Source organism: Periplaneta americana, chromosome 2 (assembly GCF_040183065.1).
Source record: "Periplaneta americana isolate PAMFEO1 chromosome 2, P.americana_PAMFEO1_priV1, whole genome shotgun sequence".
Classification (NCBI taxonomy): domain Eukaryota; kingdom Metazoa; phylum Arthropoda; class Insecta; order Blattodea; family Blattidae; genus Periplaneta; species Periplaneta americana.
The window spans coordinates 150,023,794-150,045,669 of NC_091118.1; the positions used below are offsets into that span (position 1 = coordinate 150,023,794).

The 21,876-nt window shown below is 34.4% G+C and overlaps 1 protein-coding gene and 3 non-coding genes across 4 annotated transcripts in view; 2 read left to right on the plus strand and 2 right to left on the minus strand.

Annotated features, from left to right (window-relative positions):
- Myo95E (Myosin 95E) overlaps positions 1-21,876 on the plus strand; it is a 463,721-nt gene extending 441,845 nt beyond the window's left edge. The window contains exons 24-27 of the mRNA XM_069818692.1: positions 2,072-2,256; positions 5,597-5,771; positions 8,195-8,376; positions 18,286-21,876. Coding sequence (XP_069674793.1) covers positions 2,072-2,256; positions 5,597-5,720 — 309 coding nt within the window. The 3' untranslated portion in view covers positions 5,721-5,771; positions 8,195-8,376; positions 18,286-21,876. The remainder of the gene's footprint in view (positions 1-2,071; positions 2,257-5,596; positions 5,772-8,194; positions 8,377-18,285) is intronic.
- On the minus strand, positions 2,429-2,500 carry TRNAY-GUA (transfer RNA tyrosine (anticodon GUA)). The gene has a single exon. It is a non-coding gene; the product is annotated as a tRNA-Tyr (tRNA).
- On the minus strand, positions 2,808-2,879 carry TRNAY-GUA (transfer RNA tyrosine (anticodon GUA)). Its single transcript has one exon. It is a non-coding gene; the product is annotated as a tRNA-Tyr (tRNA).
- On the plus strand, positions 3,031-3,102 carry TRNAY-GUA (transfer RNA tyrosine (anticodon GUA)). The gene has a single exon. It is a non-coding gene; the product is annotated as a tRNA-Tyr (tRNA).

A 21,876-nucleotide genomic window follows, 5' to 3' on the forward strand; every position in this document is an offset into this window, starting at 1 on the left:
TGGTACCGGAGAGAATTTTTCTCCGTTCTACTGATTCTTCACCATATAGAAACGCAGAATTACTGCACTGAAATTCCATATGCACTTTGGTACATCATAGTAATACTATACAGAGAGATGGCATGGCCAAAAACCACTTTTTGTGTACCTATGTGCATCATAATACTTTATATTTTGTATAATGTGAAAGTAATAATTGTAGTTTTAAACAAATATATTAAATAGAGTGCACTAACCTTATTAATACTCGTGTGGTCGTACTTATGTCTTAAATTAATTGTATACAGTCAGAAATTTTTATGCAGTTGTAGGGGAATTTTCGTCTCAAATTGGAAGAGACTAATATGAGTAGAGATGTGGATTTTTTTGCAGTGATAGGGAAATCCCTCTCATTAGTATCTCTTATAAATTACACGTAGTAGTTACTATTTTTAAATTGTTAACTGCCTCCCATTGGAGGTAGCCCAGAATGACTCAGTATACTGTCCTACATGAATTTTACAATATTAAATGTTTACATAAATTTGTTGACAGAAAATTAAAATAAACATGTATAAAGTGAAGAAAAAGAAATTAAACAGAGTGAATATGATGACTCAGAATTTGGCAAGAGCGTTTTAAAACTGAAGTTATGATGTCAGTAGTAAGTGTCTGTGGTATTTCAAAAGTCTTCCTGAAGCTTTCAAAGAACTTGGGAAACACACCACGAGCTCCAATAAGAAGACCAATCACCTCAATGTTTTCAAGCTGGTATTTTGCTTTGAAGTAATCAACTGTTGGCAGATAAATGTTGATCTTTTCTTGATTGACGTCCTCTGGCTGGCTACTCCTCGTTTCAATCCTTATGGTAGGATCAATTATATAACCTTTCTTGGTAGTCTGGGAATACGCTATGATGTCAATACGTCTAGAGGAGCCATCAGTAGCAAGGCAAAAGACTTCCTCTTCTACTGTCCAAGACTTTTTTTTTCAAAGCAGTTGCAATTAAGGATCGAACATGATGATGTCTGGCATTTCGGAGGAGTTAACCTCTGTTACACTGACCTTGGACGTGGGCAAGGGTTTCAGTCTCGGTGCATCCATGTCTGCACCGGGATCCGTCCAAAGAGCGACCAGGTACTCCTCTAACTGCTGCTAAATTGGCGTTCATTTTAAGGTAGGTTACCCATTCAGATGTAGATAGTCCAGACTTATTAAAAATCAGGCATTGGCTTTAGGTACTTGGCTGTACAATTCTACACCAATTACTTTCCAAGATTCGAATTCTGTATTTCTTAATTCCTCTCTTAATTCCTCTCTTAATTTCCTAGTCACAGATTTACGAAGTTCAACTGGACAAAGGAGACTTAGATGTTGACAGGAAGAATTAAGTTCAGACATCAAAGGTCGCATACAATTTACTACAACTATTATTACTGTTAGAAATGTGTTCATATATTCATAGTCTTCCTGAGCCTGAAATCATAACTCTCTTTTGTCTTCTATATCTTTCCATACATTCATTCTTTTTTTTTAATTACTGCATTTACTTATTTATTTACTTATTTATTTATCTATTTATATATTTATTATTTGCTTAGTTATTTGTTTGTTTGTGTTTGTTTACTTACTTACCTACTTAAGTATTAACAACCGCAATGTGTTACCGGTACTGAATTATTCTATGTACCCATTTCATTTGTTTTACTAGGAAACTATTAATCATTTACATCTCTTTAATGCTAAATAAAAAAATAATGGAAACATTAAAGGTTCTATTAAAGAAATTCCTATGTAGAAATGGACTATGGTGCGTCAAATGTATTGCATTTTGTTTATGTATAGTAGATAGTTCTTCAAAAATCCTTTCATTAGAGACGCTTCTAATGTTATGATCCATAGCCAGAAAACATTAGACTTGCTAGAATCCATGTACGTACCCATATAATGCAAGAGTAGTGTTATCCTTAATCGGAATGAGAATAATAAGCCTATCCTTTATAGACTACCGGTATATTTGACTTTGTCTTGTAGTTCGTAACCTTGGTTGGTGTAGTTGTTAGCGTAGCTGCCATGTTGTGTATGTTTCTAGCCCAGCCCCAGCTCAGAGGTGACGAGCCACCAGAACATTCCCGGATGCCTGTTTCAGAGTGACCTGGGCAAGAAGAAAGGTGACTTTGTCTTCCAGACTGGCCATGTGATTGAAATTGTCACTAAGCTGTTCCTTGTAGTCCAAAACGCAATGGGAAAGCCACCTGAAGTCAACATCAGTACAGAGTAAGGACTATAGCTATTCTTTTGTCTGTATAAGCTCGTCGAATTTTAAAGGCTTGTATTCTGTTTTCAGTTATGTGTAGATATCAGAACAGACTTATCTATGAAGTAGAATCAGAAGTGTTAAACTGTTATAGAATTACAATGAAAGAGTAATGGAACGGAGAAAAATTCTCTCCGGTGCCGGGATTTGAACCCGGGTTTTCAGCTCTACGCGCTGACGCTTTAACCACTAAGCCACACCGGATTCTACCCTGGCGTCGGAAGAATCGTCTCAGATTAAGCTCCAACTCTTGGGTTCCCTCTGGTGGCCGCCCTCTGCACTACGTCATAGATATCTATGAACCTAGGACCGAAGTCCACACATGTGCTGAGGTGCACTCGTAATGAGTGACTAGTTGGCCGGGATCCGACGGAATAAGCGCCGTCTTAAATCACGAAGTGATTTACGCATATCATATATTATTATAATGTACAGAAGTACATATGATATTTCCATGCAGATATTCTGCGTCATCATACGATGAAAGAGTAATGGAACGGAGAAAAATTCTCTCCGGCGCCGGGATTTGAACCCGGGTTTTCAGCTCTACGTGCTGACGCTTTAACCACTAAGCCACACCGGATTCTACCCCGGCGTCAGAAGAATCATCTCCATTCCATTACTCTTTCATCGTATGATGACGCAGAATTTCTGCATGGAAATATCATATGTACTTCTGTACATTATAATAATATATGATAATCTGAGACGATTCTTCCGACGCCGGGGTAGAATCCGGTGTGGCTTAGTGGTTAAAGCGTCAGCACGTAGAGCTGAAAACCCGGGTTCAAATCCCGGCGCCGGAGAGAAATTTTCTCCGTTCCATTACTCTTTCATCGTATGATGACGCAGAATATCTGCATGGAAATATCATATGTAATTCTGTACATTATAATAATATATGTTATAGAATTGTTTACTTTTTAATGTACTAGAGTAGACGGCAGTTCGGAAGGCAGTTGACATGCGCCTTAGCATTTCTGGCATGTGACGTCACAAGCTTGTCCAGTAGAACCAATCAGAATCAGTCTATAACAAGTACTTCCAGAGTTCGTTTGTTCACGTGTGAGTGTTTCAATACAATGAATAAGTAAAACTAACATTTACTCTGTGTATGTAAGATAAATAAATGGAAGAAGAGACTGCGAAAAGACAAGTATTGCACAGGTAGGCGCGGAAAATAGTGTTTAAGGTGTATAATTATTTTAAAAACGTTGACGAGCAGAACACTGCCGGCCATCTTGATGCGGCTGCAACGTTGCCAATGCGCAAGAAACGACTGCAGAAGCATGTGTTGTGGGACTGAAAACCGTGCAAAGAATATTATTAGTGAAGGAAAGAGTTTATGTTTGATGTCATACTTCCAGTAATCAACGGCTAAGATCATTATTGTCTTTTGATAATTTAAATTCTCTCTTGCGCTATTTGGATTACATGTGCGCGTGAAGTACTATGTGGCAATGTTGTACGCTGCCTTGCTCTCTCTATCCGTCTCTCTTGACGCAAACGCTAGCAGACAACCGCCTTCCCAATTGCCGTCGACTTTAGTACCTACTGTATCACAAAGTAAAATTATAACATTTTGCAATCTCATTTCCCATCTTCTTATTTCATGAGTGACTTAAGTAACTTGTGTTAAACTTCATAGCCCACTGGCATTTTTCTGTCGCTTTCACATTGATCTGAAGAGCTATTTCTAAGGTATTAACTGATAATTTTGTATCTGTTAATTTCTTTTCTTCATGTTTCACTCATCACAACCCGCAATTGTTCAGTGTGTAAATTCTGAAATTGTTCATTTTACCTTAACTAATTCCCGTTTCACGAAATTTACTAACAAAGTTATGAATCGTAGTAAGACCTGGAACTTGAACACTTGGGAATTTCTCTCGAAATAATCTCCTGACAACACGAGTGGATTCAGTACGAAAATTAAATCGTAAGTGAACATTCATTTAAAAATATAATAATTGGCCTATTATTTTCCATTTCACCTTCCCTTTCTTAGCAGATCTAATACAGTCACCAACAAACACGTTAGTATCCGCTCTTGCAAGAGACTACCATACTACATTATCTCACTGTGCTCTATATCCCATTAGGCAGGGCTCTCCTCCACCCGAATGTCAGCCAAGCCTAAGGTAACTTTCTGCTGGAGTTCTGATGTGCTCGCATTCCATAGATAATTCTCTCACCCAGTATAAATTAAACAGCTAAAGATTATTTTTGACCGAAATAAAAAGGGACAGTCTTTTTAATTCTTTACCAATACTGGTAACATAAAAAAACTTCAAAAAACAAGTTTATCTTCAATTTGTTATTACATCAATATATTAAATTAGTAAACATAGTTGTCAATAAATCATTTTTAAATTGTCTTAGCTCTCAAGACAAATTTCAATTAAGAATACTGTACTCCAACCAGGAGAAAGTCTCAGGGGAATGAGACTCAGTGGGGTAATGCTATGAATGAATGTTGATGTCATAAGATATCGTACTGTCACACACGTGGGTACACGCATCTCCATTGGCTAACTCTCAAAGCACAAACGATAACACTGATACACATATTTATACTACCCTAGTTACAAAATTAGATCACGGTTAATTTCCTGGTCTTTTAATCCCTCCATACAGCAAATAACATATGCAGGAGAGCGCATGTTTTTTAAACTGACATTATAACGGTAATATTATCTATCTACTCCGCTCTAATAGATGACGCAATAGTAAGCACATTCCTTTCACGGTTAATCTCCTGGTTGGAGAACAGTACTGTAATTACCTCAGGGAAAGGGCGACATGCTCCTTATAGACTAGAGTAGCAAAATCAAATCCATCTCTGGGTACTAATATGGTAGGCCTATTGTGCATTATATTGTTGTCGGCATTTGGACTTTATATTGTAAAATGGATCTGCATTGTCATCAACGCGAAAAAAATAAACTCGTGAAAAAAGAAATTAATAAAGCCGATCAGTTAATCAGAATCTGAAAATCGGGGTTATAACATATTTCGTTCAGTAGGCATTTCTTATAGCCTACCGTTATTTTTTCTAACCTTTAATATATTATATGTTATTATGTTTATAATTCTTGTATAAACTTTTCCTTAAATTTTTATTGTACCTTGTTTTTTTGATTATACCACGCATGTTTTGCTTAATGGTAAGTTTTAGTTGCTAAGGTAATATTTTACACTGCATAGGTACAATCAGGACATACTAGTTAAAAATGCAAGGAAAAAGTTTTTGATATCACTTTACTTATGTAACTGATTTATTTTAATTCTCTTCTTTAGATTTGAGGCAAATTTTGGTCAGCAGACAGTGATGTTCACTTTCAAATGCATGGGCCTTCCTGAAGTGCAGCCAGGACAGATTCGTATTCTGCGCAAGGGGAACAAGATGGAGGTGCTTGTATGAGGCACAACTCTCCCGGGTCATGCATCAACAAGGCAATAGTTTCACGGAGTGGTGAGTATAGTTCTAAGGGCATTGGGTTATGGAATCATAATGAAAAACTTACGAAATTAAACAGTGCATACTGAGATGATTTCTCAACAATGCAATCGAACCTTTCAATGCAATTAAACAATCATTGGTAATTATAAATGATGGCAAATGAAAAGCCTTACAAAAATTAACAAATTACAATTGAACTGTAGTATCAATTATAAAACTTCTCCAATGGTCTTGGAATGCAATCATATCTATCCTACGAGTGCTGTCTGTGGTTGATATACCATGAACCTCTTCAAAAACAGTAGACAGTGCTTGAGCAAAGGCGCTTCCTACTTTGTGGTGTCTAGTATTGTGCAAAGTCTCACCATACTGGTAAGAGCCAAGGACGTGTGGGAGAGATTCTATTTCACTGCCTCAATGACTACTACTACGAACACCACCACCACCACATTATATAAGCCTGGATCTATTTTATCTTCACAGTTTATCTTTCTTTTTTCAGTTATCTTGTTTATGTTGTTTTATAATGCAATGATGATAATTTAGGTACCAGTACCATATTCTGTTCTATAGATCTTCCTAAGCACTTAACATAGCCATTGCGATATTCTTGTGTCTACTTTTATTCATATGTCCACCGAGTTAGCTCTGTGATAGCTTGTCTGCCTCCAGACTAGCCAGCCCGGGTTCGATTCCCGGCGGGGTCAGAAATTTTCATGTAAAATTTCAACCTCGGGACTAGGAGAGATGGCGGTGCACAACTTCTAGTCACTAGATTGTGCACTAATATGCCTCGGTTAAATCCCAAATCTCTCCGCAGTGCATATGAAGAGAAGGCATATGTCACTGCTGATAGTGATTCGTCCATTGGATGGGGACATTAAGCCTGGCGGCCCTCTTGGTGCTATTCAACAGGAGTAGGCTATGTGCCAGCACCGGGTTTCCCCTTTTCCCTTCCTCATCTTCATCATCATCACTCATTCCAGACACTACACTTACACGAACACTTACACATACACTGACCCTAGTACACGACATGACTCTCCACAGAAATACATCATGTACAGCATGACCCGCTGAAGTGGTGTACAACTAGAAAATGGGTCACAGTTCTGCCATCTATCCGCAATATGCGGAACCCGAATCACGCAAGTGAAGTGGGTAGGCATTGGATACACACATACTTTTATTCATATTTGTAATTAATTTATATGATTTCTTTCCTTATTCAGTTATATATCTTATGTAACCCCCCTCCCAGCCCCTTTTAACAGTCTTATCTGAGCTGTACATTCTGGCCTTAAGTTGAGGACCAGTGTGGTGGTTATGAATAAAAATTTAGTTAATTGAACTATAAGAAACAGTTTGTTTGAAATCCTTTAGAGACACTCTACTGGTACAAATTTTGCTCTACTTATTATCATATTCATTCTCTATAATACGGTATGTATATTCTGTATTGTGTATTAACAGTGCATGAACATAAAAAATGCAATAGAAATTGTCAAGTTAAAACAATTAAATATCACAAATAACAGCATTAAAAATTCACTGATTATAAAATGCCATATTTATGAGCCAACTAGTGATTCTTCTTTTAAATTCCACCTTACTAAGATTAACAAATGAAATGGGACTTTATTTGATACTTTAATTGCCATAATCCTGGTTGAGTGTTAGAGGAGGCCGTATGGCCTTAACTCTGTCAGGTTATATAAACCATTATTATTATTATTATTACTATTATTATTATTATTATTATTATTATTATTATTATTATTATATTCAAAATTACATTTGGTCTTAGTTAATCTAACTGACGGCATATTAAACATAGTTTGTTGCCTCATATCATAATAGTTATGAATCTCTTTCCTTACTGTGTATTCATTAATGTGATCTCTCATGAATAATAATTTCAAAATGTATAAACAAGTGACAGTTAAGTTTTTCTCTCTCTAATAAATAATAGACGACAATGTTAAATAATTGTTATTAATTGTTAAATAAATCATTATCATTATTATTATTATTATTATTATTATTATTATTATTATTATTATTATTATTATTATTATTATTATTATAATGTTCGTCATTATTCTGATGGCCTTCTTTTGCAATATAAATACTTTATTTATATTGTATTCTATTGCCCCAAAGAAAAACTATTGCTGCTGTGTGTAACCATAGAATTTATCCCACTGAATAAGAAGTTATATCATTTTCCTATTTTCAATGATAAACACATCACAGGTATTGAGACAGGCAGGCTATCACCACATTTGTCCTGTACAATCTGTAACACTACTGTTTCTGTGTGTAACCATTTATACCATTGAATAAGAAGATATTCTCCCATCTTCTGTGATAAACACACCATCAGTATTGACCTGGAACAGTAAATACAGAGTTTCCCTGTGTTTTTGTTGCAGATACATGTTCCGATGAGATGCGTATTTCAGCATGTGTTCTCCCTGTGCTGGAGCTACACTGTCTAGAAGACAGTGTCTGCAGTGGGCCTATGATTCAACACAACAAAACAATTGATTGTGATAAAATGCCTTGCCTGCCTTGGTCCAACAAGCCTAAGTCTAATCTAAGGCCAAACTACAAGGTGGGTTGTAACAACAGAAAAACGTACAAGTAGATTGGTTTTGTGTTGTTTTGCTTCAGTTGTGTTCTATAAAGCTGTATTCGTTTTTATATTTATCATAACGCGAATGAAGAAGACAAACAGATTGGCCAAATTGTAACTATTTTAGTAGAACGTTGTGGCTAATTCCACTATAATCTCATAATCATAAATTGAAAATTTCTAACTCTAAAAATTCCTTCGTTGTCTCATTACACGGATTATGTAAAGATTATTATGGTGCTTAATAATTTGAGTTCAAGATTTTAATGTAAACATAATTTCTGTTTTGAGAATGTGCACCTTATTGACATTACTAAAAGTTTGTGGTTTAATTAATAGTTTTCATGCGATTGAAGTTCATATTATTAGGGAGTAAAAGAAGGAATAAGTATTTGCACTTTCGATGATATTACCTTTTATTTCTGTAAAATTTTAAATTACAGAAACTGCGAGAAATATCGATCCAGTTAGTACAATAAATGATTGTTAATGAGAGTTTTGTTAGATAAGATAACGTGATAAATGAAGTGATGTAGGCGGTATTTCCCTTTCCACTTACGTATTTCGTAGAAAAAAATTATTACATGTCTGTGAATGATTATACACCAAATTGCAAATTTTTAAGACTGGAAAGTGTTCAATCTTCGTTTTGAGTTCATCTTGCAAGGAAGGTGATTTGGGTTAAAAATAAATGAAGCATATTCTCTCCTCTCGAGATAGCAGCTGGTAGTACTGCTAGTAATAACCTCGACTGTCATGCCCGAGGTTGTGAGTTTGATCCCGGCCCAGGTTGATGGCATTTTAAGTGTGCTTAAATGCGACAGGCTCATGTCAGTAGATTTACTGGCATGTAAAAGAACTCCTGTGGGACAAAATTCTGGCACACCGGCAACGCTGATATAACCTTGACAGTTGTAAGTGTCATTAAATAAAAATTTTTTTTTCAGCATAGACAAATTATCATAAATTTTAATAAAGTATTCTGTCGAGTAATCAAATTCTGTTCATTAAATAATCATACCCAAATATATATTTTTTCCCTAATGCCGCACATATTGATGTACAGTGAAACCTCTATATTTGGACATCTCTGTATGTTAGACACCTCGTTATATTGGACATGTTTTCTTGGAACCGGACAAATTTCTATGCATTTACATGTCCTATATATCCTCTATGTTGGACACTCCTCAAACCTGGAAGCTGGACGATTCTCTTATCCTGTTGTGTATTTCTGCTACCTGTTTAGAGTTGAGTTTCATTGAACCCTTCTGCTTTACAAGGACCATTAGCACAGTAAAATGAGAAGGGATTTTCGTTGTACAACTACTTTCCTGGAATTACTCACTTTGTCCTTTTTGTAACTCTACTGTGGCTAAATAAGAGTAAACTTTATGATGCGAAATTATTTCAATATGCCTGCAGTATAGAAATCAGTAAATGTTGAGGTTTTTACCTGTGAAAGTCACTTTGGACAGTTTATATAGTGCCTCAATATGAGTAAGCATAAGTTAGTGGAAGTAACAATTGAAAATTTGAAAGGAAGAAAGAAGTTATTGATCGTTTGCGTTATAGTGTTAGTTGTAGGAAAATTACAGAAGAGTTTGGAATTTCTAAATCAACAGTTTCAAACATTAGCAACAGTAGGACCTCAATATTAAATGCATTGGAACAAAATTGCAGTGACGAAAGAAAAAGAGTTTGCAGAACTGTTAATAACGAACTAAATGACAGAATACTGGAATAGAGTAGTTCCTTAACATTATGTAGGCCTGCAGTAATTTCCTTTCCATTGCATGCTAAAAAATCTACTTCCCTCTACCTTGGTCATCCTGTTAGGTTGAGCAATTTTTTATTGAACCATATGTGTTCAGATTAGAGAGGTTTCACTGTTTATGTTATTATTTACGCCTCTACCTACTTTATTGGCAATTATGATGAAGTATTCTGTTTTGAGGACACCTTCGCCCCGTATGGTAGGATGACATGAGTATGGAAGTAGGCAGTATGAATGAAGATAAGGTGATAATGACGGTGAAATGAACCTATAGTCCGGTGTCGGAAGTTACCCAGCATTTGCTCTTAATGGGTTGAAGAAAAACCTCGGAAAAAAAAAAAACCTCACTCAACCAGGCAACTTGTTCCAACCAGGATTCGATCCTGGCCTGCTAGTTTCGCAGTCAGGCACGCTGACTACTACTCCATGGGTTTAGTCCTGGGCACAGGAGATGGATTTTAAAGGGTACCGGTAATAAACCTTTAGCACAACTTCCACCGGAAAGGAAGTAAAATTGGGAGGCCCATGTCGTAGATTTAGGGCAGGTTAAAGACTCTGTTCTCTATTAGACAGGTAACATTCATCAGCCATTTCTCACCTATGTTGAATTCAAATGCCGAATAATGTCTGCAGTTGAAAGTATTGTTAAACAAAACACTACTGCTACTATTATACATTCTGTTACTATCTTTTGCTTATTCTTGCCTCAGTGCCAATATTTCTGTTGGGGGAATGAAAGTAATTTAACTCAAACTCAATTTTAATTTTTTTTTTTTTTTTGTTAAATGTTAGGTACCAGGATCTTGTTTTAGTCAGTCTTTCTGCTTCATTCTTATTTCATAAATATATTCTCAAATTTCTCTTACCATTTTTATTTTGGTACTGTTCTTTGAAGTTTCTATCCGAGTTAAGAAGAAAATACTGAATTTTTACATATAATTTATTCCTATACTAGTACCGTAATAATTACACAGGCCTGCAAAATTAAGAGTTATAAAAACTTTTTTGAAAATGTTTGCTACAATTATTATAGTTTCTTGGGGTGCTGAATCCAAAACTGAGCTCAGATTTCCTCTGTCACGTACCAATTTTCCGCAAAATGCATTGGTACTTTTAGCAATGTGAATGTAGCATTATTGAATTTAATATTGAAAAGTGATGAAGTGAAACACGTCTTGTGGGAGATATTAAAAGTATATTTTACAGAAACTATTAGGTTGTCATAATTAACAACTCACATTTAGTCAAATGCTTTATACCGCCTTTTTCTCTTCATGATGAAGTTGCGTTTGTTGCTTTTCCTCTTGCGTGAGGTTCAAGAGGTATTCTTTGTGGCCAGTGTTTTTGTTCCAATGACTGCTTCTTGCTCTGTTGTCCCATTCACAGAGGAAATATGGAAACTTAGTATACCAGCCTGCTGACCAAGAAGCATGCACATCTCTCTCAGATCTCCACAGATCATCCAATTATGATCTTTATATTTTATCTTTGTAATAACCAGTTCAAGATTCTCGTAAGCTTCTTTAAGGTGTATCGAATGACCAACGGGTAACAAAGCATATTTGTTGCCATTGTGCAAAAGCACTGATCACTGCCTTCAGACATCTTTTGGAGGAATCGATAAAAGTCTCCATTCATCTACTTCGTACTCAACATTAAACTTTTATATCAAACGAGAAATATCACTGCAGTATACTAAGTCACCCTCTTATGAAAAGTATGGAGAAGATTCCTGTTCTGTACTTTTATACCAATGAAGAAATGTTCTTGAAGCCAACAAATACTTTTCTTTTAATTTGGTGTGTAAGAACTCTGCTTTTTCCTTGGTTAATCCTAAATCTCTTATTAAATCATTGAGTTCAAACTTGTAAACTCTTCAGAACTTTCACTGTCTACATCACACAGCCTTCTTGATTATGTTTTTGATGCTTATCAACAGGTTAGTACAAAATTTTAGTACTGGATTGTGGATGCAGAAAAATCACTAATAGGCTATATTAATAATGTAAAACATAAAATATAAGTAATTGATTAACTCTAGCGGACTTACTCGTGTTAATTATGTAAGTTTGTGCGGCTTACAGCTGTTTCGGTGCCTCATCACACCATCCTCAGAGCCTACTAGATCTCGGCGTCATCTCGAACTTCTCTGCCTGTTATGTGGGTGCGTTTGATTGTTGAAAGGTGTTGAATAGTGGAGTCAAATAGTGTGTGTGTACTGAAATTGATCTGTGTGTTGAGAATTTGATCGGGATGTAATTAACACGAGTAAGTCCGCTAGTTAATCAATTACTTATATTCAAGTGTTAAAAGTAGTGTACGCAAGATTCAAAATGGATAAAATATAGTTTTATGTAAAAATGGTGCGTGATGTGCCATTTTTTATGTCATTTCTAGCTTCAGCACAGAAATACATAAAGGATAGCTAAAATTTTTTTAAAACGTTTTTTCATTGCAGGCCTGTGTTATTATAGAAATCAATATATATATATATATATATATATATATATATATATTTATTCACATTATCATTTGTTGTAATATAGGAGCTGAAGTAAAGGTTAATGGAGAAAAAAATGGTCGTGTTCAGCCAGAACAGTGTTAACTCAACTGTTAATTTTTTATGAGTGGCAGCAGCTGTAAAGGGCTGAATTACTGATTCCAAAAGTCTACTGTGTTTACAAAGAATCACACCGTTGTTTCTTCACTGAATGAGCAGCGGAAGTGCAGCAAAAAAATTTTGCATACGAAAAATGGCGACCGCTATTACAGCGAAGCTGAAGTGCTGTCATTCAGCAAGATACTGGTATTCAGTGTTTTTGCTGGCTTAGCATTGTCCCTGTTAAACGCAAACAGTATCACTGTACTTGATTTTTATACACAATGCCGGTACATGATTTTCAAGTTTCCACCATGATGAAGACATTTATCTCTGCATGCTGGAATTTTCTGTACTCTGCTCTGTACTGTAGTTTTAGGCTACAAAATATTATTATTGCTTTTTACTCTCATCATCATCTCGAAATCACAATAGTAGCAATATTTTTTTTATCTTCTTAATGAATTTAATATACGAGGTATGATTTTTTTTGTCATAATATATATAGCCTACACATCTTTTTTTTAAGAAAAGGTCCTAGATACAGTAGTATATTTAAATGGGTATATCAATATGTTAGACACACATTTGTTGAGGAATAAATTAAATTAATTTAGAATTATTACTTTTATTTTATTTTATTGGGTTATTTTATGACGCTGTATCAACATCTAGGTTATTTAGCATCTGAATGATATGAAGGTGACAATGCCAGTGAAATGAGTCTGGGGTCCAGCACCGAAAGTTACCCAGCATTTGCTCGTATTGAGTTGAGGGAAAACCCCAGAAAAAACCTCAACCAGATAACTTGCCCCAACTGGGATTCGAATCCGGGCCACCTTTCGCGGCCAGATGCACTGACCGTTACTCTACAGGTGTGAACAGAATTATTACAGTCTGACAACAGAAGAATTAAAAGAGTTAAATTTCTCAGTACAATTCCCAAATATGTAGACGTAGAATAGACAGATCCTTATGTTGTATTAGGTGTAAAATTTCTAATTTTGATAGAGAACATATTACTGATATTAGTATTATTTGATGTTTAAAACAAGTGAACTTTCGTGAAGAACCATTTATTTTATCGTGATAATATTTTCACTCATAAAACTGCTAATGTAATATTAGAACTTCGCTCCAAATTGTTACTCCACTGTCATTGTTTCGTAGGTCAGCAATACAACATCTTTTGATGTGCTGTTGAAACCATCTTGTGGTTAGGCCATTGGATTGTGTCAAGAAGTGTTGTAACATAACATTAACTTATAGATTATTTTACATATGAAATGTAAAATGTATGAAAATTTATGATTTTGTGTTGTTTAATAATTATTTTGGCCTAAGGGTTCATTTGACCAGAAGATCGGTGTTAAACACTTGGAACAAAAATTTAATTCCCTGAAATAAGTATACATATGAATTTAAATATTGTTAGAAGACAGTTTCATATTATAATATGTTTTATGAATATTCAATTTATCTTTGTAATAACTGGAAATTGCTACAGTAATGGACGCCATATACTTGATGACTGATTGAGATGTATAATTTTTATACAACATGTTGTTCTAATTTGCATTTCTGTGTATTATCTCATATATAAACGCATTCATTTAGAGGATGAGTTCTTTTGTCAAAGCATGGATCTGCAAAAATGTAACAGTCGATATCAGATTTTATTAGAATCGTAAAATCTTGTTGCTTATTCAAGTGAACAGTTGAGTATTTTTCTCCAGGTACCAGTAGTATTTGTCTCGTTCACGAGTGCCTTAGCACAGGCAGATTTTTACCATCAGAGCCTCTGGGTTTGGGTACTGTTACATCTGTTTTTCCTTGCGTGTTGTGTTCTTATGTAACCACTAGTGGTAAAATGGATCAGTTGAAGTATTCTATTCCACAAGATGTTTTTGTATTATTCACATATTTTGCGAGTAAAAATCACCTTCTGAAGTTTAAAGATATTTTAAAGAAAGATTCTCTGATTACAGTTTCAAATCGCACAGCTATTTATAAACTGGTGTACCGTACTGTATAAATTTCATGAGACAAAAAGTGTTAAAGGCAAGGAGTCTAGACATTACTTATTGTCTAGAGAATTCCCTTATGAAATAGCTTTTGTGTCGTTTTCAGTAAAGTGGAATTTATTATGTTTCGCTATGCACAGCTACAAAATTGTTAAAGATAAAATCGTACAAAATCAGTCTGGTGCAAGAACTACAATCCAGTGTAGACATCAATTTTGTGAGTGAGTTCTAAGCTGGTGTGGCAAAATTGCACCTTCATGGTTATTATAAATTCCCGTAATAATCGTTATTGAAAAATTCATATCATTTTTTTCCATGAGTCGAAATTAAGAATGTTATATATCATTAGTCCCGAAATATAATAGAACTTTTTTTTTTTTTAAGGAATTTGTTGTTGTTGTTTTTGCCCTTCCTTACAAGGCTTGGACCTAAGACCCGTTTTGAGGCTAAACTTAGTCCTGTTAATTTCTTGCTTAATCTTTTCGAGTTGCATTCTTTTTAGGTGGTTGGGTTACCAGCCCTGCTCACAACCTCTTAACGAATGGGATCGAGTTTACTGTCGGGGTTTTCCTTTCCTAGACTGGTTGCTTTCACAACAGCTTACACAGTCCAATCTGCCCTTTATATCAGACTTTCTTCTCCTAGTCTTTGGGTAGCCAAACACTTTGAACTGCACTGCTAGTTTTGGTATTTAATTTCCCCAGTGTCTGCCATATCTGGCAAGCAATCTCTTATCCACCACCTTGAGAGGCACCTGATAGGACACCAGCAACTCAACATGGACTGTAAAAAACTGTTATTGTCAGTGTGTATTTGACAATAATTTTGCACCTTCCTTCTCCCCTCCCCTTTAAAGTTAACTGAGAAGGAGAGTGATTTCCCCTATTTCTGGGATCATTAAGGTGCACGATGGAGAAGTTGATCCCAGTCTCCAAATGATTCTAATCTCCTCCTCTTTCTGGTGGCGTCATTCCACCTTCATGCTCGTGTAAATTCCTAAAATAATTAATATTGAAAAAATCTTACAGCATTTTCCGTTATTCCAAAGTACCGTAGTGATATGATGCCACTGGTATTGAGAGTATAATACAGTCAAACCTCCGTACAACGAAGATCGATATAACGATAAACCCGTATTAAACGATATTTTCCTGTGGTCCCAGCAGATTTCCTATATAAATAACGTTAAATATCCCTCACTATAGCGATGAAGCAATTTTAGAAACACCCTGTTACAACGATATGTATTTTTAACTTCAAGGTTTTTCGTAAATTGGCAGCTTGGTCTTGCAGACAGTAGCAGGTAAAAGGTTCTTGAGCCGAGAGTGGGATTTTCTACAAAGGGATGGACGTGTAACCAGTTTTTCTAGTTATTTTCCACTGTACAGGTGACGAGGTGGGAGTAAATAGACATGACGATGGCTTTTTCATGACGTGGAAGTCAAATGAAAATCGTCCTTGAAAAGTATAGCCCTGAAGACATCTTTAATGGTGACGAAACGAATTGTTTTTCGAAATAATGCCAGAAAAAACAATGACTTATAAGAGTGAAAAATGTAAGAGAGGAGAGTAATCAGAGATGCATCTTACTAAGCAAAGACCAAAGAAAAATTTAAAATTTCTTTAAAAAAATGGATGTATGCAGTAACACTGTACTGTATTATATGCACTTCTGCAGTAGTAAGTGCATAAAATAATTAATGCGTGATTTATTATATTTAGTTCCTTTACATGTTACCTCCTAGCATTATCCTGTAGGTTAAATGGTACTCTGCTCGCACTTTTTTTATCCTATATGATAAATCACACTTCCTCAATATAACAATAACCCTGATATAACAATACAACCTGCTAGGGCCCGCAAATATCGTTATACGGAGCTTTGACTGTATAACCTTTCTCTTTCTAGAAAATTGTTATTTCCAGTATATATGTGGCAATGATTTTACAACCTCTTTTGTTGGTGAGTTCACTGACAGGGTGCGTAATTATTTCTGTTTGCAACAGCGTTCTGTCAGAGACTTCAGATATTGTTTCAATTATATTATTAACAATAATTATATATCCCCTTAATTCCCCGTTTGAAGTCCATGTGGCTGCTGCCTACGGAGGAATTCAGAAGAAAAAGTATAAAAATCAAATCCTCGTGCCCTAGAATAGCTAAGAAATTATTTCTGTTACATTGTCTCCGTTTCTCAAAGTGAACTACAATGAGTAGCCTAATGAATAAATTCTTAAATAGATGCAAAAAATGTTTCATAAATGAAGGCAGGGAGTTTCGGTTGCTTCTTGGTTAATTTTGATGAGTGGATAAATTTTTGAACGAATGTTCATCTTCAGCCAATTAATACTTTTAACTGTTTTGCTATTTCAGTCGCATTAGGATGACAGAATGATCAATCCTCATAATCTGCAAATGAAAGTGCACTCACTGGCAAGACGAAGGCTGGGTGGCAGAAAGTCACTCAACTGTTCAGTCTTTGCTACACCTACGAAAATTAAAGTCAATGAATAAAGTGATCATCATCCCTTTCTTTATATCCCTTACGTTGTAATTCCTTAAAATTTTCATAACCTGTACAAGCTCAAGATAACACAAAAAAAAAAAAAAAAAATGTGGTTTGCATTAAAAAAATATTGCTAGGTTTTCTTCTTAATTCTAGTATCCACTGATAAGTTACTGTTAAGACAAAGACCAGCGACAGGTTACTGTTAGGAAAGGTAAAAGTTAATGGAATATTGTGATACATTGCACTGTTTTAAAAATAATGTTTGAAAATGTCCTATAATAGGCCTACATAAGAGTTTCCTATGCAATTATAAGCAAATTCTCTTCCAATATACACGTTAATACTATTCGAGGATGCCATAAAATTTAGATTTCACAATTTATTGTCATTTGAAACTGAAGAATTCATCCTTAAGCATATTGCATTTATTGTTGAGAAACTTATTTAACCTTTATCCCATATGAACAGCAAGTTTATATTAGAACTTGTACACTGTTATTACTTTAGAACTTTTGCTTAATTCTTATAGAATATATATCTAGATTTAATATTAATTCATATAAATATATTAACAGATTTTACCAGTATGGACACTTTTAATAATATAGGACAATAAACTTGAAAGATTTGCATTTTACAGCTTTTCATAACTAAAGTTTTTTATTACCATGTCAGGCAGTCTGTAACTAATGCTACATGTGGAGGATAAAGGTTAAACTGCAGATCAGTAAGTTGTTATTAAAATATTTTTTTACCCAAATTTACTTTATATACATGGGAAATCCATTTCTCCTCCTAGAGAGTTTCTTAGATAGATTAGCTGAATATTTCATATTCTACCATTGAATATGGTTATTTTACTGCAATTAAGATAAGAAGAATGAATCTTATCTAAGAAAACCCTCCGGATTTCAATTATATACAAATTCATAAGCCCATGTATGAAATATGCGCCTAATGTATGTGTACTTTTTACAGGTCTCCGCTCAACAACAATATTTTGGAGAAATTATTTGGAATAAATATTAAAAAATACATAATTATATATATAGTGTACAGCATGAATAAGAGTAACTTATATTTAATTTCATGAGGAAGCTCCATAGTGAGTGGATTATATAAATAGAAAGTTGTAAAAGTTTAACTAACCTGAGCAAGTGTGAAGTACTTTGCATTGCACATGTGATGAAGTACTGTAAAGCAATACGTCGAGTTTTTTTTCCTGGTATTGCAGGTGAAAAACTGATAAATTAAACTAAAAGACGTTTTAGTGAGAATTGAAACCTTCAAAACAACAAAATAATGGAAAATTTGGAATATAGTGAACATGCTATAAACTTCTGTAAGTTTAAGCAATTTTTTCCTTGGATATGGTAAGGAAGAAAGAAGGAAATTCCATTGTGCTACAAGAATACTCAAATTAAAGTACAGTACCGGTACTCTGAAATACTGGAAGATAAAGTGGCGATAAGAATGATTTTTGTGGAATGATGATAGCATGCAAAGGTTTGAGGAGCTGTTTGAGCAGGTTCCTCTGTAAACGTACGTACTTCAAACATATCCAATATGTGAAAGAAAAAACGATTGTAGGCACTTAAAAAAGGCTTGTTATAAAACATGTTTTCGGAAGGAAAAAAAAATCTGGGAGAACAGATTCACTATCTGTGAAGAGTGAAGCTCAGAAACTCCGATTGAATCCTTATCTTTCCTTGTCCAAATTTTTCACATTACTGTATTTATAAGAGCAAGTTGCATACACTTGTGATGATGAACCTCAAAATCAATAGTGGATTTTGGAACAAGGAAAGAGTAATTCATTAATTGGGCCAGTTGTAATGGCCCGTAAACAGTGTTAATCCCTTGTTAATAGATGGAACAGCTTCTAGAAGCTACATCTAGCACATTCGGTTCCATGATTTTCTTTCTCCCCCACCTCATTGTCAAGTCAAAACATTTATAGAAACTAAGAATGTGAAAGAAGACTTGGAAAAAAAAAATATATTATACATAAAGACAGGTTATCTGGGACAAATTTTATACTTGTATATGAATAACGGTAATTGCTGCTGAAATGTTTTCCCTCTATGGTTAACCTTTTTATTTTGATTTTTTTGAGAGGGAAGTTTAATATGTAGTTAATTTGTTATAAAATAATAATGTGCCAAATACCAAAGAATGGGGATTTTTCCCATTATATGATAAGATGTACGTTAGGTGCAGTGGCATTCTTAACTTTTGTCCTGTTGCTTCTAATTCAGTTTACTTGTTGCCATTACCTCAGTCCAATATCTTACTTCGAACGCACATTGAGGTTTTGGTAGCGGAGTTCCATTACTCTTTAATCCAGAAGTCTCAAACACGTAGATTAATAAACTCACAGTGTGTCACTATTGATTATTTCGTTCATAATACAATTAGAGAATAATGTAACACAAATAAATGCAAAATCAAAGAGTGCAGAGGGGAAGGAAAAATCTAAAAAAATCTCGATAACAATCATTTCTCCTGTTGTTTGTCTGCCAGAAAGTTACAATCGTACACTTCAAAAACTAACTGCGGTACGGTATTTCAAATGTTTAGTCAACCTTCACAACCTAAATTTGGTTTATTACGAAAGATAGGATATTTAATCAATAGACGGACACAGTTCAGTACACCTACGATGATCAATTGTCATATGAAAGTTACTATTTACTGTACAAGTTACAAATTCATTCGACAAAACATATTGAATTTTTACGAATGACTGCAAAAAAATACTATCATCACTAAAAAATGGTAACCTCCTCCCTTTTCTAGGAAACAAAATAAATGAGTTTGAGGTTTCTGGATTAATTTTTGTTAACCTGAAATCTATAGCATACCAACACAATTAATTTTGAATAAGTAGAACATGTTAGTTGGCTTACCATTTCCTTATCTCTGAGTTTCTTGTGGATATCAGATCCTTAGCACTGGTCTAGATTGGACATATCTTTTAAAATAAATTTTAACTTTTTGTTTTGGTGCTTAGAAACGGAAGAAAAACGTAATCTTAACATACAAACTATCATATTTTAAGTAAATGGAAAGTAACAAAAGATTATAATGAGAAAAAGAATACAACATGTTTAGTGATTCACTGTATTGTATGGATCATAACACCCTCAACTGTTTGTTTTCCCCCATCCCCTCTATTTATTGGCATCTTAGTTACAGAAATGATCTATATTTAGCCCATATCTCAATTAATTTTGAAATTAATGTTAGAACTAATGTTATTCCTGAAAGGCACAGAGTAAGTATATTCATTTAATATAATGTTCAAAGTAAAACAGTGTTTTTTGTGAGATCTAGATTTTGAGACCATATTTTTTTTTGCATAATTTATAATAGGAGTAGTCTCTGGAAAAACATAGCTGAAAGAGAGGTGTTTAGAACTGAAAATGGCAAGTGATCTCTCCATAATTCTTAAGACTTTCAGTAAATAAACATAAGTTATATGTACTTACATAACAAATTTTTATCAATGAAAAATTATATACCAGTACATATATAAACATATACGTAAAATCTATTTATTTGCTTGTTTCTAATGACATTAGGCAGGTAGCATTCATAACATACGCCTTCTAGAATTACTGCATCACTTAAATTCGCTACATATTTGCAGTAGTATTAAATATTACTAAATTTAAATTCGTATTCAGTATCTTTTACTGATATTTTGATGGGACCAATTCATTTGGTACTGTACCTAATGTTGAGATGACGAGATGTCACTGCGTCTTCTAACATTGTTCTTTATCTTCTAGGAAACAAGGCTAAAAGTGAACTGAGTTGCAAGATTGAAACCTTCTGATGTAACTTGCTGGAGAGAGGGGCTCTGTAATAGTAATACAACTAGATAATGAGAGCTTTTCTGTCCAGTAATAAAATATGATCCATACAAAGTTTTATTCCTGTAGGAAATGTAATATTTTAAATTGGATGAATCTATTTTAGTAATATAACAAACTATTGACTTGTTGCTCTTTTCCAAGCACCAAGACTATTCTTCTCCCACCTATTACCTTCTGAAAGTATATAATCTTTACCTCTATTCTTTAATCTATTGCTTCTTGTATCCACAAAATAACCTGCTTCTTCATCTTTTCTTCTGTATCAAGTTAAAGGATGGTGTAGGTAATAGGATGTGAGTCTAGATCTGTGGTACGGTATAGGATCATAGTGTCATTTTTATGCATCCAGTTTATGAATTCCCCTACCCATTCTTATCCTTCCTCTTCCTTTCCCTTCAAATTCTAGTAAGATGACACCCATGTTTTTAAAAGGAACATTGCATGAAACATTTTCTACATCATCACAATGCACAAATCTTTCATTTGTTCATCCCCATGTTGCAGTCACCGTTGTTCACACTTGTTAACGGAGAATATTTTTTAACTTGAGGATGGGCAAGTAGGAGAAAATGTGTATATTAATAGTAATATAAATAATGTACAAAAATGTTGTCAAAAAGTACTTTGAAAGATAAAAAGGTATGGTTTCTTAAAATGAGAATTTTTATAATAAAAATATGTACAGTGT